This window comes from Schistocerca americana, chromosome 1 (genome assembly GCF_021461395.2).
Source record: "Schistocerca americana isolate TAMUIC-IGC-003095 chromosome 1, iqSchAmer2.1, whole genome shotgun sequence".
NCBI lineage: Eukaryota > Metazoa > Arthropoda > Insecta > Orthoptera > Acrididae > Schistocerca > Schistocerca americana.
In genome coordinates this window covers 519,991,901-520,006,735 of record NC_060119.1, presented here as the reverse complement: position 1 = coordinate 520,006,735, position 14,835 = coordinate 519,991,901, and the positions used below count along the sequence as shown (strand labels likewise).

General features: G+C 41.7%; 2 protein-coding genes across 2 annotated transcripts in view; one reads left to right on the top strand and one right to left on the bottom strand.

The window, feature by feature from the left end:
* Positions 1-374, bottom strand: part of LOC124605324 (selenoprotein M-like) — a 42,099-nt gene extending 41,725 nt beyond the window's left edge. The window contains exons 1-2 of the mRNA XM_047136924.1: positions 184-374; positions 7-77 (exon numbers count right to left, since the gene is read on the bottom strand). Coding sequence (XP_046992880.1) covers positions 7-77; positions 184-279 — 167 coding nt within the window. The 5' untranslated portion in view covers positions 280-374. The remainder of the gene's footprint in view (positions 1-6; positions 78-183) is intronic.
* A 19-nt stretch (positions 375-393) lies between these two features.
* LOC124605310 overlaps positions 394-14,835 on the top strand; it is a 66,869-nt gene continuing 52,427 nt past the window's right edge. The window contains exon 1 of the mRNA XM_047136897.1: positions 394-753. Coding sequence (XP_046992853.1) covers positions 524-753 — 230 coding nt within the window. The 5' untranslated portion in view covers positions 394-523. The remainder of the gene's footprint in view (positions 754-14,835) is intronic.

Below are 14,835 nucleotides of genomic sequence, written 5' to 3'. Positions count from 1 at the left end.
GGATACTACAGCGGAACATCTTCAAAGATGAACTTTTTGACATCTGGTAGTCTGTTCAGACGACATCCCTTACAGCTCTACAAAGAAGAACATGAAACTATAGTTACCGCTGAAAGTCATAAAATTTGGTTGAATTACCATTAAGTACCACATGTTCGGCTAGTTACACATAATATCTCGTACTTCTATTCTTGCTTTGGCTACTTGCTGTTTTGCAGTATCTGCGTAAGACACACAGACGACAGACGCTAACAAACACACAACAATTTGATATTTCATTGTAGGCGTACCTACTACCTACAGTGCTACTTTCTTCGCAGACTTTAGCTTTGAGTGTACGTAGACAGTTCAGGCCTTGTGCGGTCTAGCTTGTGCCCTTTCTTTTACGAAAGATGTTTGCAACAGCTCGCACTGGCCCATGTGCTGTGTGTTCTTTGTTATTTAAAGGAAGGTCTTTGGGAAGTACTCGTGTTTATGTTTATGTTGTAATCTGTGCGATGTTGTGGTTTTCTAGTGGAAAGTAATGGAAGCCGGTGGTTTTAGAGTCAGGCTCGATTTGTCTCAGTTCTTTAGTGACATCAAGAAGTTCTCCTGTGTTTATGTCGATCTCTCTCGTGACCGGCAAATAGCAGATGTGGTTGACAGAATTTCGGAAGTGTTCGCGATTGAGCGACCATTGTCTTTGTTGGACGAAAGATTTTATTTGCCAGAGTCTGAGAATGTTAATGTCTTGCGGAACAGTAACGTTGTGAAGTAAGCATTTATGAGCAACAAACCTGTCTAAAATTTAAGTGAAACAGATATTAAACAAGCGTCACCCTGGACACCAAATTGTATGACAGAACTGTTTGTGTGCTCTCGGAATGCGTATATCTCCTGTAACAACTAGTATAATATGTAGACTATTTCATAAACGTGTTGAAAGAGGTGCAATAATGCAGCACATAGGTTTTAAATGTCTTAATCGCGTTCGTCGTGTTATATTTAAGCACATGCTCACATGCACCATTGAATTAGTCCTGAGATCCTTCCAGAATTTAACGCAGATGTTTTTAAAATGGGTTATTCCACATCAAGTGTCCTAGGGGTCGCCACTCGACCATTTCAGATTCGGTTCAAAACTTTTACACATGTGTGTGTTAGGTCACTGTGCAAAATTTTGGCTCAGTTCTTTCAATGGTTCGAGAGCTAGGGCCACCTGAGTGGACCTATACCAAATCATAAATTGCACGGGGTGAATAATTTGGCCAACTTTGGTATAGCTTTGTGCATCTGTTGTGACATCTATCACCTTGGATTTTTGTACACTAGTACAACTTTTAGTGCTGAATGGAGCTATAGCACTCAAATTCCTCAAAAATTACTATACCATATGTTACTTGGTCTGAAAGTGCTTTGTAACATTTATGGTGAAGTATATAAGTCATACTTTAAGCAACTTTTACTATAAGGGAAAAGCAGCCGTGACTGTGATTTTTGAGCTGCTAGCTAACAACCAGCTGCTCACTATACTACACAAGTATTCACATTTATGAGTATATAGTTCTGATTTCATTGATCCTTGTCTCAAGTGTCAAACAGAAAATTTACAGAATTTTTCAGGACCAGCTTTTTATATGGCTACCATCTTTGATCTTCTTTTAACTGACACCATTGGAAAGAGCTCATTTTTTGCTACAAGGAACATTAAAAAGCGAATGGTAATTTTACATATAAGGTTTCTAAAGTAGCTTCAAAAATACCTTTGCTTTTGCGCATACCACATGCTTGACAGGATAACTTTAATGAATGACATAGAAAAATGAGCAAATAAACAACATTGTTGTGAACATAACAAAGCAATGAGTTCACAGAATGAACCAAGTATAATAAATTTGTTGTCGGAGTTCATGAAACCATTATCATGACTCTAAAATTCTCTGCAATGCTCTTCAGCACATCTAATTGCATAAGTGTATTTCCAACCCATGGAATTGGCACTTGGAACTGACAAAATGCTGATTATCTGCTGCTCTGGGATCCAGCAGGTGTCCTTCCTTAGGGGCAATGAAACAAATTAGTTGGACCATGTGGATGCATGAAACTGACGAAGACATCTCGTTCTTCCAATGATGTGTCACAGATGTTTCCAATCCACCATTTGCTGTCATAAATGCAGGCTGTGTATTGCCCAGATTGGATGCTGTCAATTGGAACACTCAAGAAGTATACTGATTGATCAACACTTGCAATAAATGACACTGTGTCATTGGAAACTCTGCTGATTTGTAACAGTTTTTCATCGATTGGTCTGAAGCAGTGGTTTTCTCTGGTCCCTGCAATCATGTAACCTTTTTCAAATCTCCTTTTTTGAAAAGGTCTTGCAGCATCAATTTGATCCTTTGTGATGAAAAGAAATTTGATTCTGTTAACTTGTTCGTCACAAAATCTGAGTAGATCACTTGGTGTTAGAATTTGATCTGAAGTTGGCCGTTTGAGAGTTGCTCTTGCTGGTAATCACTTTGTTTTCCCCCCAATACCATCACATGGAGACTTTCCATGGTTTGTGGTGAAGAAGTTCCATTCTGCACTGATGCAGAAGCTAAGAGACTCGATCTTTCCAGTCAAGGCCTTGTAATAAATAACAAAGGGATGTAATGTGTCCTGACTATTTTCCCAAAGGAAGCCTTATACAGCATCCTGTGCAATAAATGAATAATTTTCTCCAAAATCCATCAGAAAAACCAGCTTTCCACATTCTAGATTTTCTTTGTTTTCTTGTCACAATTTTGGTCACAATGTTTTGAATAAATTCTTCAATCGTTGACTGCTTTGTTTTCTGGGTATCTTGGTCAGTGTGTATCCATTCCTTGTATTAAATTGCTTCATCAGTGTTGTTCCCGTCAAATGCAGCTTCTACAAATCTTTCCAAGACTTCTAATCCAGGGCATTGGTCACGTCGTCGGAGCATGTAATCTTTTTAATCCATATTGCAAACCGTTTTGGCTAACAAACTCTTGTAGTCATCCTTAATTGGAGTTGCTGCTAGCATCAACTTGACATTTTGATGAGCTGTACAAACACAAACTGAGTGTGTTCTTGCTGAACAAACTATGATGCACCACTTTGGCCAGAGCTCACAAAATTTGGAAAAGCCAAATTTTGGTAAATTTTGTCTGCAGTATTCTTGATAAAGAATAAAGTATTCTTGACTTGAAAAAGTAATAGAGGAGAATCTCGGTGAGGAGCAGTTTGGCTTTAGACGGAATACAGGCACCAGAGATGCAATAGGGCTCCTACGAATCTTGGGAGAAAGGTTTATTGAAAAAGGAAGAGACCTATATATGTGCTTCATCGATTTAGAAAAGGCATTTGACAATGTGGTTTGGGACAAGCTGGCGACTATTATGAGGGAAAAGAGAGTGGACTGGAAAACCAGAAGACTTATAAACTCATTATACCTTAATCAAAAAGTTTCAGTTAAAGTGAGAGGAGAAAGTACAAACTGGATCAGACTAGGGAAAGGGGTAAGACAAGGATGCTGTTTATCACCTACTCTTTTCAACCTGTACTTGGAAAATATGATTGACCAATGCTCATTAGATGACAAAGGAGTAGAAATTGGAGGAAGAAGAGTAGGGTGCTTGAGATTTGCTGATGACATGGTCCTTCTAGCCACAGGGGAAAAAGAAATACAGGATTTGGTGGACACCATTGCAACTAACGGAAAAAATATGGAATGAAAATTAACACAAATAAAACAAAAGCATTGGCAATAGGAAGAAATAAGGAAATATAAATTGTGCTGAATGGAGAAACACTAGAACAGGTGCAAAATTTTAAGTATCTTGGAAGCAGAATAGACACCGACTGGAAGTGCACCACAGAAATTGAAACAAGGATAGCAATGGCAAAAGAGACGTTTTATAAGAAAAGGAGAATCTTCTGCAGCGGTCTGGACAGAGAACTCAGAAAGAGACTCATAAAATGTCTTGTATGGAGTGTTCTTCTATATGACGCTGAAACATGGACTATGAGGAAAAAAGACAGAGAAAGGCTGGAGGCTTTTGAGATCTGGACATGGTGGAAGATGGAAAGAATAAGTTGGATGGACAGAGTAAAAAATGAAGAGGTACTGAGAAGAGTGGGAGAGAAAAGACAGTTACTAGATGTATTAAAGAGAAGAAAAAGAAATTGGATTGGGCATATATTAAGAAAGAATGACGGACTGATAAAAACAGTTTTAGAAGGTTATGTAGAAGGGAAAAGGAAGTGAGGAAGGAAGAGATTCCAGATACTGGATGACATGATGGATGGTACAACATACAGCAGCCTTAAGAAGGAAGCAATGGATCGCAGAAAATGGAGAGGCAAAGGACCTGCTATTATAGCAGATAACTGATGATGATGATTCTTGATAGGCTTCTTTCAAGCTACAAAGCAGCAGACATTTCTGCATATGAACTTTTGGACCAGCTGGTGTCCTTATGCCAACAAAGTCCTTTTTTGCAGGGCAGATTTGGCTGACTTCATCACTGTCATAGAATTTTGCTACACTTTCCTTAATATCTCTTGCAAAGCGTTTTCTTGCTTTGTATCTGGTTTCACTACTATGCCTTCCCCTGCTAGGGGCCAAAATTAAAATCTGAATTTTCTCAGAAGTTGACCTGGTTGCGATTCTGTGACATCATCTGCTCTAAGCCCACCAATTTCAGCAATTTCGGTAGCCATAATCATTTGAACTTGCCTTATCTTTCATTTTGCATATCCACTAGAATCCCAGTTTGAAACGCACTGAAATTTTAGTGGTGATGCACCAGTTGCTGTCAAACTAGACTTCAAGCTGTCTGAAGCAACTGTAGGCTCTGATGATGGCAATGGCTTGGCCTTTTTTGCATTGATATCAACAAGCATAGCAAAGCCTCTGTCCAGGCTTAACATCACCTGTTGTAAGTTGTTCCAAACAGTCGGCTGTTGCAACATCAACAGGACGCAGACCTTTGTTGAACACTATTGTTCTTTTAAAATGGACTGTAGCATGATTTCTGCAGATATTTAAACCTAGTCAACAGTTCTGATTCATGATGTCTTAACATCCAACTCAACGATCAGCAAATTCCAATCCTCCTCAGAGAGGTCACTAATTGACTTCAGAAGGCGTTTGTCCTTGGTGAACTTAGTTAAATGACACACAGACTTGTTTATTTGTCCAATGGTCCATATTTCCATTGTTTGAAGCCATAACAAGTTGTAACTTCAGCAATCATTCAACAGTGTATTGAAGGATTCAACCAAACTGCAATGTAAACATTCACAGGTGATAACTACAAATGATTGACAATTTGCATACAAACATGAATGCTACCCAAATCAAATTACATCTTATATATTGTGAATGTATAAAGTGAGGAGACAGGAGAACATTACAGAAAATTCGGGAAGTTTCTAGTGCCTTGTTATGAAACTGTTGTAGGCTACCGGCATATAAGTTTCTTAAATCCATGCAAATTATCTCAGTTTCTTTGTTAGATGTTCAGTAGTCATTTGCTCCATATGTGCATTTTCAAAGAATATTTTTATAAAACAGTCATACCTGCATATCAAATATCCAGAAATTTCTTGAACCCATGCCCTGTTATAAAATAGTCATACCAGCAAATCAAATTTCCAGAAGTTTCCGGAATCCATGCCCTGTGTTATAAAACAGCATCTTAATTTACAGAAGTTTCTGGAACCCATGCCCTGTGTTATAAAAGTCATACCTGCATATTTAATTTCCAGAAATTTCTGGACCAATATATGAAACAGTTGCTCCTGCACATCAGAGGAACAGAAGTATCATGCTGCAAATAATTTCTACCAGCAAATCACATCACAAGTGCCTTGACATTCTCCAGCACAACAGCTGCCAACACAGTAATACATGTGGTGACCGTAACAGCTTAGGTTTCTTTTAATCTATTTTAAATGCCTTATATGGAAAATTACCATTCTACTTTTTCAAGTCCCTTTTGGCAACAATGTGTTCTTTGCAGTGGTGTCAATAGAAAGAAGATCAGAGTTGATAACAATATAGAAAACTGATCCTGAAATTGCTAGAAATTTGCAATTTTCAATTTGACCCTTGAGACAAGGGTCAACAAAATCAGAACTATTTACTAATAAATGTTAATACTGGTGTAGTATAGTGAGCACCTGGTTGTTGACTAGCAGTCCAAAAATCCAGGTACCAGCTGACTTTCCCGTATAGTAAAGGATGATTAAAGTAGGGCTTGAATCTTTCATAATAAATTGTACAAGGCACTTTCAGACCAAGTGGCATAATGGGTAGTCATTTCTAAGGAATCTGAATGTTTTAGCTGCATTCAGCAACAAAAGTTGTACTAGGATACAAAAATTCAGAGTGATAGATATCACAGAAGATGCACAAAGTTAACTGATTCATCACGCCGTGTGCTTTGTGAATCACTATAACAATTGAGCCAAAATTTTGCACATTGACCTAACACATACATACGTATACAAAAACAAGTTTTGAACCAAATCTGAGATGGTCGAGTGGGGACTATTTTTTATTCTAGGACACTTAACATGGAATGTACCGAATGGGAGAACAGTAGTCACATCATGAAATGCCAGCTCTTGACATTTAATTTACTGCTTAATTTTTTAAAATAGAAAAATATCACATGGTAGTTTGTGGTTATTAGCTTTTTATGTCATGACTGAAGACATTGTGCTGTGAAAGAAGTATTTGCTGTCCAGCCCACAGTAATTCCTTATGCCAAAAAATGGACTGAACTACTGTGTATTTTTCATACTGTCTTTACCCTCCCCCCACTTCCACCCCCTCCATTATCTCGGTTTCTTTGTTAGATGTTAAGTAGTCATTTGCTTCATATGTGCGTTTTCAAAGAACATTCTGCCTTAAATTTAATTGTAATGAACATATCATTGTTCTTAGTACTACTTATGTAGCTATTGATAAGATTCATCTACAGAATAGAATGTGTGTTGTTGTGCAGAAGAAATAATTTTAGCACAATTTAAAATTTACTTTGCTACCTATTTGACATTTTATGTTGTAGGGCACACGAACAAAGAATTTTGTGACAGCATATTGAACTCCTTTCTGAACTACTGACAACTTTGGTTGGTGAATAATAAAGATAATTTTTTCTTCTAATGTTGTAGTTCTGGACATCACTATTCTCTTAAAAGTGCAATGGATTATTTATCATGAATTCCATTCGCAGTTATCGTTATTGTGAAGAACAATTTAAAATGCGTAACTTTATCTAAGAGGCATCTGCAAGATCACTACGCTTGCACACACATTAGGCATTTTCTTACCGCCTCCATTTGGCTAATGAATAATTTCTTCCTAAACAGTGTGTTAACCCAGAAATATATATATATAAGAAACCGAGATAATGGAGGGGGTGGAAGTGGGGGGAGGTTTCTTTGTTAGATGTTAAGTAGTCATTTGCTTCATATGTGCGTTTTCAAAGAACATTCTCACGGGATAGATAAGGATGTGTACTCTGCGGCTGCCGCGAGTGAAATGAGCCAGCAGCAGCCAGAGCACCAAGGACAGCTGATAAGACGTCACGCGCGCCTTATCGTGACGTCACTTCCGCTGATAAGTTTGATTTTCCAGCAACACGGGCTAAGTAAATATATATAGCGGTGCCGGAGGCGCTCAGCCAGAGCTGAATACTCTAAGTCCAGTGATCAGACATCAGATATATATATAAAAGCTGGCTAAGGTAATGAGGAAAGAGGTTTTAGGTTATTACCATTACCTTAGCCAGCTTCATCCTGACCCACAACTTCTTCACTTTTGAAGGCCAGACATACCAACAATTAAAGGGAACAGCCATGGGTACCAGGAAGGCCCCCCTCATACGCCAACCTATTCATGGGTCGCTTAGAGGAAGCCTTCTTGGTTACCCAAGCCTGCCAACCCAAAGTTTGGTACAGATTTATTGATGAAATCTTCATGATCTGGACTCACACATTGACACCGGTGTGTCAGACCCACCATACTTGCTCCGGACACTGCGAGAGGGCTGTACAAGCAATGATCACACGCACGGCACAGCGGACACACCAGGAACCGCGGTGTTGGCCGTCGAATGGCGCTAGCTGCGCAGCATTTGTGCACCGCCGCCGTCAGTGTCAGCCAGTTTGCCGTGGCATACGGAGCTCCATCGCAGTCTTTAACACTGGTAGCATGCCGCGACAGCCGTATGTGCAGTTGACAGACTTTGAGCGAGGGCGTATAGTGGGCATGCGGGAGGCCGGGTGGATGTACCGCCGAATTGCTCAACACGTGGGGCGTGAGGTCTCCACAGTACATCGATGTTGTTGCCAGTGGTCGGCAGAAGGTGCACGTGCCCGTCGACCTGGGACCGGACCGCAGCGACGCACGGATGCACGCCAAGACCGTAGGATCCTACGCAGTGCCGTAGGGGACCCCACCGCCACTTCCCAGCAAATTAGGGACACTGTTGCTCCTGGGGTATCGGCGAGGACCATTCGCAACCGTCTCCATGAAGCTGGGCTACGGTCCCGCACACCGTTAGGCCGTCTTCCGCTCACGCCCCAACATCGTGCAGCCCGCCTCCAGTGGTGTCGCGACAGGTGTGAATGGAGGGACGAATGGAGACGTGTCGTCTTCAGCGATGAGAGTCGCTTCTGCCTTGGTGCCAATGATGGTCGTATGCGTGTTTGGCGCCGTGCAGGTGAGCGCCACAATCAGGACTGCATACGACCGAGGCACACAGGGCCAACACCCGGCATCATGGTGTGGGGAGCGATCTCCTACACTGGCCGTACACCACTGGTGATCGTCGAGGGTACACTGAATAGTGCACGGTACATCCAAACCGTCATCGAACCCATCGTTCTACCATTCCTAGACCGGCAAGGGAACTTGCTGTTCCAGCAGGACAATGCACGTTCGCATGTATCCCGTGCCACCCAACGTGCTCTAGAAGGTGTAAGTCAACTACCCTGGCCAGCAAGATCTCCGGATCTGTCCCCCATTGAGCATGTTTAGGACTGGATGAAGCGTCGTTTCACGCGCTCTGCACGTCCAGCACGAACGCTGGTCCAACTGAGGCGCCAGGTGGAAATGGCATGGCAAGCCGTTCCACAGGACTACATCCAGCATCTCTACGATCGTCTCCATGGGAGAATAGCAGCCTGCATTGCTGCGAAAGGTGGATATACACTGTACTAGTGCCGACATTGTGCATGCTCTGTTGCCTGTGTCTATGTGCCTGTGGTTCTGTCAGTGTGATCATGTGATGTATCTGACCCCAGGAATGTGTCAATAAAGTTTCCCCTTCCTGGGACAATGAATTCACGGTGTTCTTATTTCAATTTCCAGGAGTGTATATATGCTGTAGTTATTGTTTGCCAATTACTAGGTAAAGGTGTGTGTCTGCATTAGTCCCTTTGTAATATGTAATGGACTCACATTCAGGAGGACGACAGTTCAAACCTACTTTTGGCCATCCTTGTTTAGGTTTTCCATGATTTCCCTAAATCGCTTCAGGCAAATGCTGGGTTGGTTAATTTGAAAGGGCATGGGTGTCTTCATTCTCAAAGCCAATGGGATCGATGACCTTGCTATTTGGTCCCCTCCCTAAATTGAACCAACCAATCTGTAAATTATCATATAGCCCATATACTGCTCATCTACAGAAATTTGTTCAGTCTGATTGATGGTATTACCATCTGGAGAAGCCCAGGTCCCTTTGTGTATCCGTTTATGAGGATGGTCATCAAGCTCACAACAAGGTTCCGCTTGAGGTTTTGTGTGTTGTATACATTTTCTCGATTGCTGGTCTACATGTGTCTTTCTGTCCTGCTACAATTTTGGCAGCTTCTGGTCCATATAGAATTCTAACATTCCGTGTGCCAATGCCTAAATCAGAACATCGTATTCTGAGACACACTTGTAAGGTTTTTGGCATTGGTAAATCTCTCCTGTCCATGTTATGGGTGCTGCACAGCATTAGCCCAGTAGTGAGTGTGCCACTTTTCTGCTTCTGGGATTTGTCATCAGGGTGTTCTCCCCTAGGAGAATAGGTTTCACTATGCCCCAAGATTTCCTGTTGCCATATGGAATAGAAAAATACAGGATGGTAAGGAATGGAAAAATAGGGAAGGCGGGCTGTCGTGAAGCACACTTTGTCTGACTCCTCCGCAGAGACCTTTTCAGTTAGGTTTGACTTGCCAGTAGCTACACTGTCACCAATAGAGCTCTCTGCTTCATTGAAGAGCACAAACTCCGGCCTCCATAAACAGTGCTACAATATGGCAGTGCCCCTGGGAGAGAAAACGTCACCCTTAACTACAGAAATTACAGCAAAAAGCAGTGCCATGAGAATTCCATCCAGTGTCAGTTGCCAGAGACAACACCTATCCTATTCACTGACTATCTCCAAAAAAAGTGAAAAATCTACTAATCCAAGACCCTTGTCTGCCTGACATATTTTGGGCCGAGGAGGAAGTGTAAATGTCTTCATCCTATTACTTTGCGTGCCACTGTCTTTGAAGATTTCTCCAGATAACTCTTTAACTTCCACCAACCACCTTCACAGCAATGTAGGTATGTTTGCCCCCTTGAGGAGAGAATGCCACCCTTTCCTTCTCCATCAGTTCCAAAACCCTGACCATCAATCTTGACCATAGAAGGAGGTCCTTCATCTGGACCATGCAAAAAAAGTGCCCTCTTGTGAACCCTTTTCCAGGAATACCATAAACCAGTGTCCTTTGTTCAGCCAGTACTGACAGAGCCATGGACAACAGAAAGTAAGGGCTTGTGTTTTCCTTTTCTAGAATTCGAATCAGATAAAGCTTCTCAAGATACAAAATACACAAAAAAGTAGGAACCTAAGGTGAAGATGGTATCAGTGTCAACACTTCCTAAAGTCTTAGATGCTCCCTCAACCCATACTGTCTCTATCCTTGTCATTGTTATTCCTCATTCAGTGGCAAGTGCTGATATCATGACATAAGCTTCTCTTTCCCCTCCAAGAAACTGTGCATGATTCAGGTAACTATTTCAGTGTGGTGATCTTCCCTCCATGATTCTGTGAGGGAGTTTGTCATATGCCAAATCTCCATTGGTCATACTGGTTCAACAACAAAGCCTCCACAATGTAAGTGTATTGTCTCATTCGTAATTTAACATATGCTCACTGAGTTTCAGGGTGTCCTCTCCCGGAAACTCTGTGGCAGACACTTACTTCAATGCTGACCAATGATAAACTAGTAGCTATTTGGGTTTGATGCCTCATCCAGAAGAGAAATTTTCTCATACTGTTTATGTCAACAGTGTGGTGATGCCAGAAAGAGAAGTCACATGTGATACCCAAGATGCCCCGATTGTCTTCGCCCCATACCTATGTCTTACCTCTTTTATTCCCTTTATGTTTTCTTAAAATACTGGTTACACTCCTAAAATGTTTTTATTCTTCCTTCTCACCTCTTTATCCTTCAAGAACCTTCACATGCCTCACACACCATTTAGATGTGAAGGAGAACATAGTTTATTATTCTTTTGTTGTGATCTGCGACAGAATAAGCTGTGTGATTTGCATCTCGAAGGCCGTAAACTTGACCCCAAACGGTGACCTGCCTTCTTCCATCCTGCCCTGTGTACTATTACTCCCTATATCCTTTGGTGGTCTGGTATGTACTAATAAGACCCTTGTTAAGGGTGACAAGGTGATATACATGAAGTACCTCTTATCATCTGCTTGAAGAACCATTATTAGTGGTTTGGACCTGTGGAGGAGGCACTGATGACTTCATAGTTTAGTGCCTTCAGCACACACACACACACACACACACACACACACACACACACACACACACACACAGGTACTGTTGTCTCCAGGACGTGTGCCTAATTGGATGCGCACCAATATTGTCCATTGTGTGTGATGGGGAAATAAAAGGAGTGGGAAGAGGGAGGATAGGCAGGAGTTTGTTAAGAAAGATTATGCTCTTGTGGAACATGTAGGTGCATGCATAAGCAAGTAATGGGAACACTCGGAGGAATATTGAGAGAGAAAGGCAAAGTACAGGGGAAAGGTGGAGACTCTTTAATGACTAGATTCCCAAACATGCACCCACATGTTCCCGTAACATGATCTTTCCCACCATGCAACGTAACACTGAGGTAATCTAAAATTGTTAATGGTGGAAAGGTGCTAATTTGTTGTCTTTGTGGTTGTACTTCAAGGTGAACTTCATTTTTTTTAAAGCCGTATTACGATACTGTTCAACGCATGTACTTACCTACAGGCTACTGGAGTGATGTGTGGTGCAAAGCCACACATGACAGTTCAGAGACTTAGCTAGTTTTTGATATATTATGGTATGTACACATACACATGTACACAACCATACAGACATCCAAACGAATATGCTAGCAGTTGTCACCACAACTTTGTGCTTTTGGTTGTCTGTGTGGTTGTGCGTGTGTCATGAATCCATCAGCTTTAAGTAACTGATTGCCTTTTCTTATTTTTTATTTATTGTCTGCATCCTGAAATTTTGTTATCATGGTGAAAAATATATATACCTATTAGATGTGCACCATCTCTAAAGAATGGCTTCACTCCTTTTTGTGAAGTTAAATTCTCTGGTTAAACATTGTGTCATTACTCATTGAGTAAATATTTGAGAGAGAGCAAGTGAGCGAGTTAGTTGAAATTGTACCATCCAGATAACTGGTGTGTGCAATGTGTACAATGTTCTTTATCTGCATACCCACTCTAGAACAAATGCTTCATTGTGTGTACTACCAAGTGAACTTGGTATACAAAAGACAACAATATTAATTTTATGTGAATAACAAATTTTACTCTGCTTAGAAGTATATAATTCCATAACAAAAGGCGCACCAGTAGCAGGGTATAGGGCCTGCTAATGAAACAAGAAGAGTTGTAAATCTAATTGGTTTTTGAAGGATTAAATTTTTATTGTGTGTAAGTTGAAAGTCCAAGAAAGGTCACTGGAGGAGCAACACAAAATTATATTATGAATAGTACCTAATGGCCTTAATTACAAGTAAAGCATTGTTGACGCCTGGCCTGGAAACTTGGTATGATCTCTCACAGCAGATTGCCAGATGGTGTCATAATCTCATTAACAGTATGTTAGAGAGCTCAGATTTTTGTGAGTGCATTGGCCGGAAACACTTGTAATTTTAGACACCCCTGTAAAAAGGTCACTGGGAGCTAAATCAGCTAAATCAGTTGTGCAGGAAATAATAAAATAGAAAAACAAAATATTCACAGCATTTGGTGAAGAGTTCTCGAGCTTCCAGCCGGGTGACGGTGTCTTCAAACTGCGACGTTTCGATGAGTGACATACTCATCATCTTCTGGCGAAGTGCCAAGACTTTGCAGATTCCGGTCCCTTTATACCTGCGGCATGCCCCGCACCACCTGGCCATGGGAGGCTGGATCCAGAAGAACCGGCGGGCAGGGTGGAGGGGAAAGTGGGTGCACCGTTTGTGTCTCCGTCAGAGCATTCCAGTCGCATCTCGCGAGCTGGACGGTTCTTCATGCATTCGCAGCGCATTGCGACTATTGCTGGATTCCAGGCCACGCTAAGTTGATAACCTATGTCCCTATTCACAAGATTCTCGTGGACACGTATTTATATCGATTCTTTAATGACACTGTCCCAATAGCTCCTGGCTTGGCACAGCATCCTGGTGTTCTCGATATCAAAGGTATGGTTTTCTTTGATACTATGTTCAGCTATAGCAGATTTCTCTGTCTGTCGAAGTCGGATGTGTCTGATGTGTTCCTCGCACCTTTTCGAGATGCAGTGCTGCGTTTTTTACAGTTTACTGTACACCACATTCGCAGGCAATGCTATATATGCCAGGTGTGTTGAGTTTGAGTGGGTCTTTAGCTGAGCCCAGCAGCTCTTTCGTCTTCGACGGTGGTCGGAAGACAGTATTTGTGTTCGATTTTCTCAGTAGCCTCCTGATTTTGGCTGACAGGGGCCCCAAATATGGCAGAAAGGCAAGTCTCTTGTTATCTTCCTCTTCTTCTTCTTCTTCTTCTTCTTCCTTTTCATGAAATTTACCAGCCTGTCTCCTCTTGAAGGCCCTACCAATCTGTGTTTTTTTGTACCCATTTTTCCGAAATACCTCTCTTAGATGGTGTAATTCATCTAAGAAGCTTTCTTTGTCACAAATGATGCATGCCCTGTGTGCCAAGGTGGTCAGTACTGACTGATGTTGTGCCAGATGGCGGCAGCTGGTTGCATGGAGGTACAGGTCTGTGTGTGTTTTCTTTCTATACACTGAATGGCCCAGCGTGCCATCCACCTTCTTCCTAATCAGTATGACCAGGAATGGAATACAGCCATTCTCCTCTACTTCCATCGTGAAGGTGATATTCTCACGTATGGTGTTTAGGTGGTCCGTAAACTCCTCCAGTACCTGACTGCCATGCTGCCAAATCACAAAAGCATTCGACATTGCGGAAGAAGTGCCTGGGTTTATGGTGAGCAGTTTGTAGGGCCACCTCCTCAGAGTGTTCCGTATAAAGATTTGTGATCCCTGGAGCAAGAGGAGATCCCATGGCCACTCCATCCACTTGTTCATAATGCTCTCCATTGCACTTGAAGTAGGTGGTCGTAAGTGCATATTCAAAGAGCTTCACTGTTTCAGGTTCGAAGTGGTGATCAAGGAGTGCCAAGGCATCTTGTAGAGGTACTTTCATGAACAAGGAGGTGACGTCGAAGCTCACGAGTAGGTCATCTCTCTGTATTTGGATGTCCTTCAGTATTCTCATGAAATCTGCAGAGTTT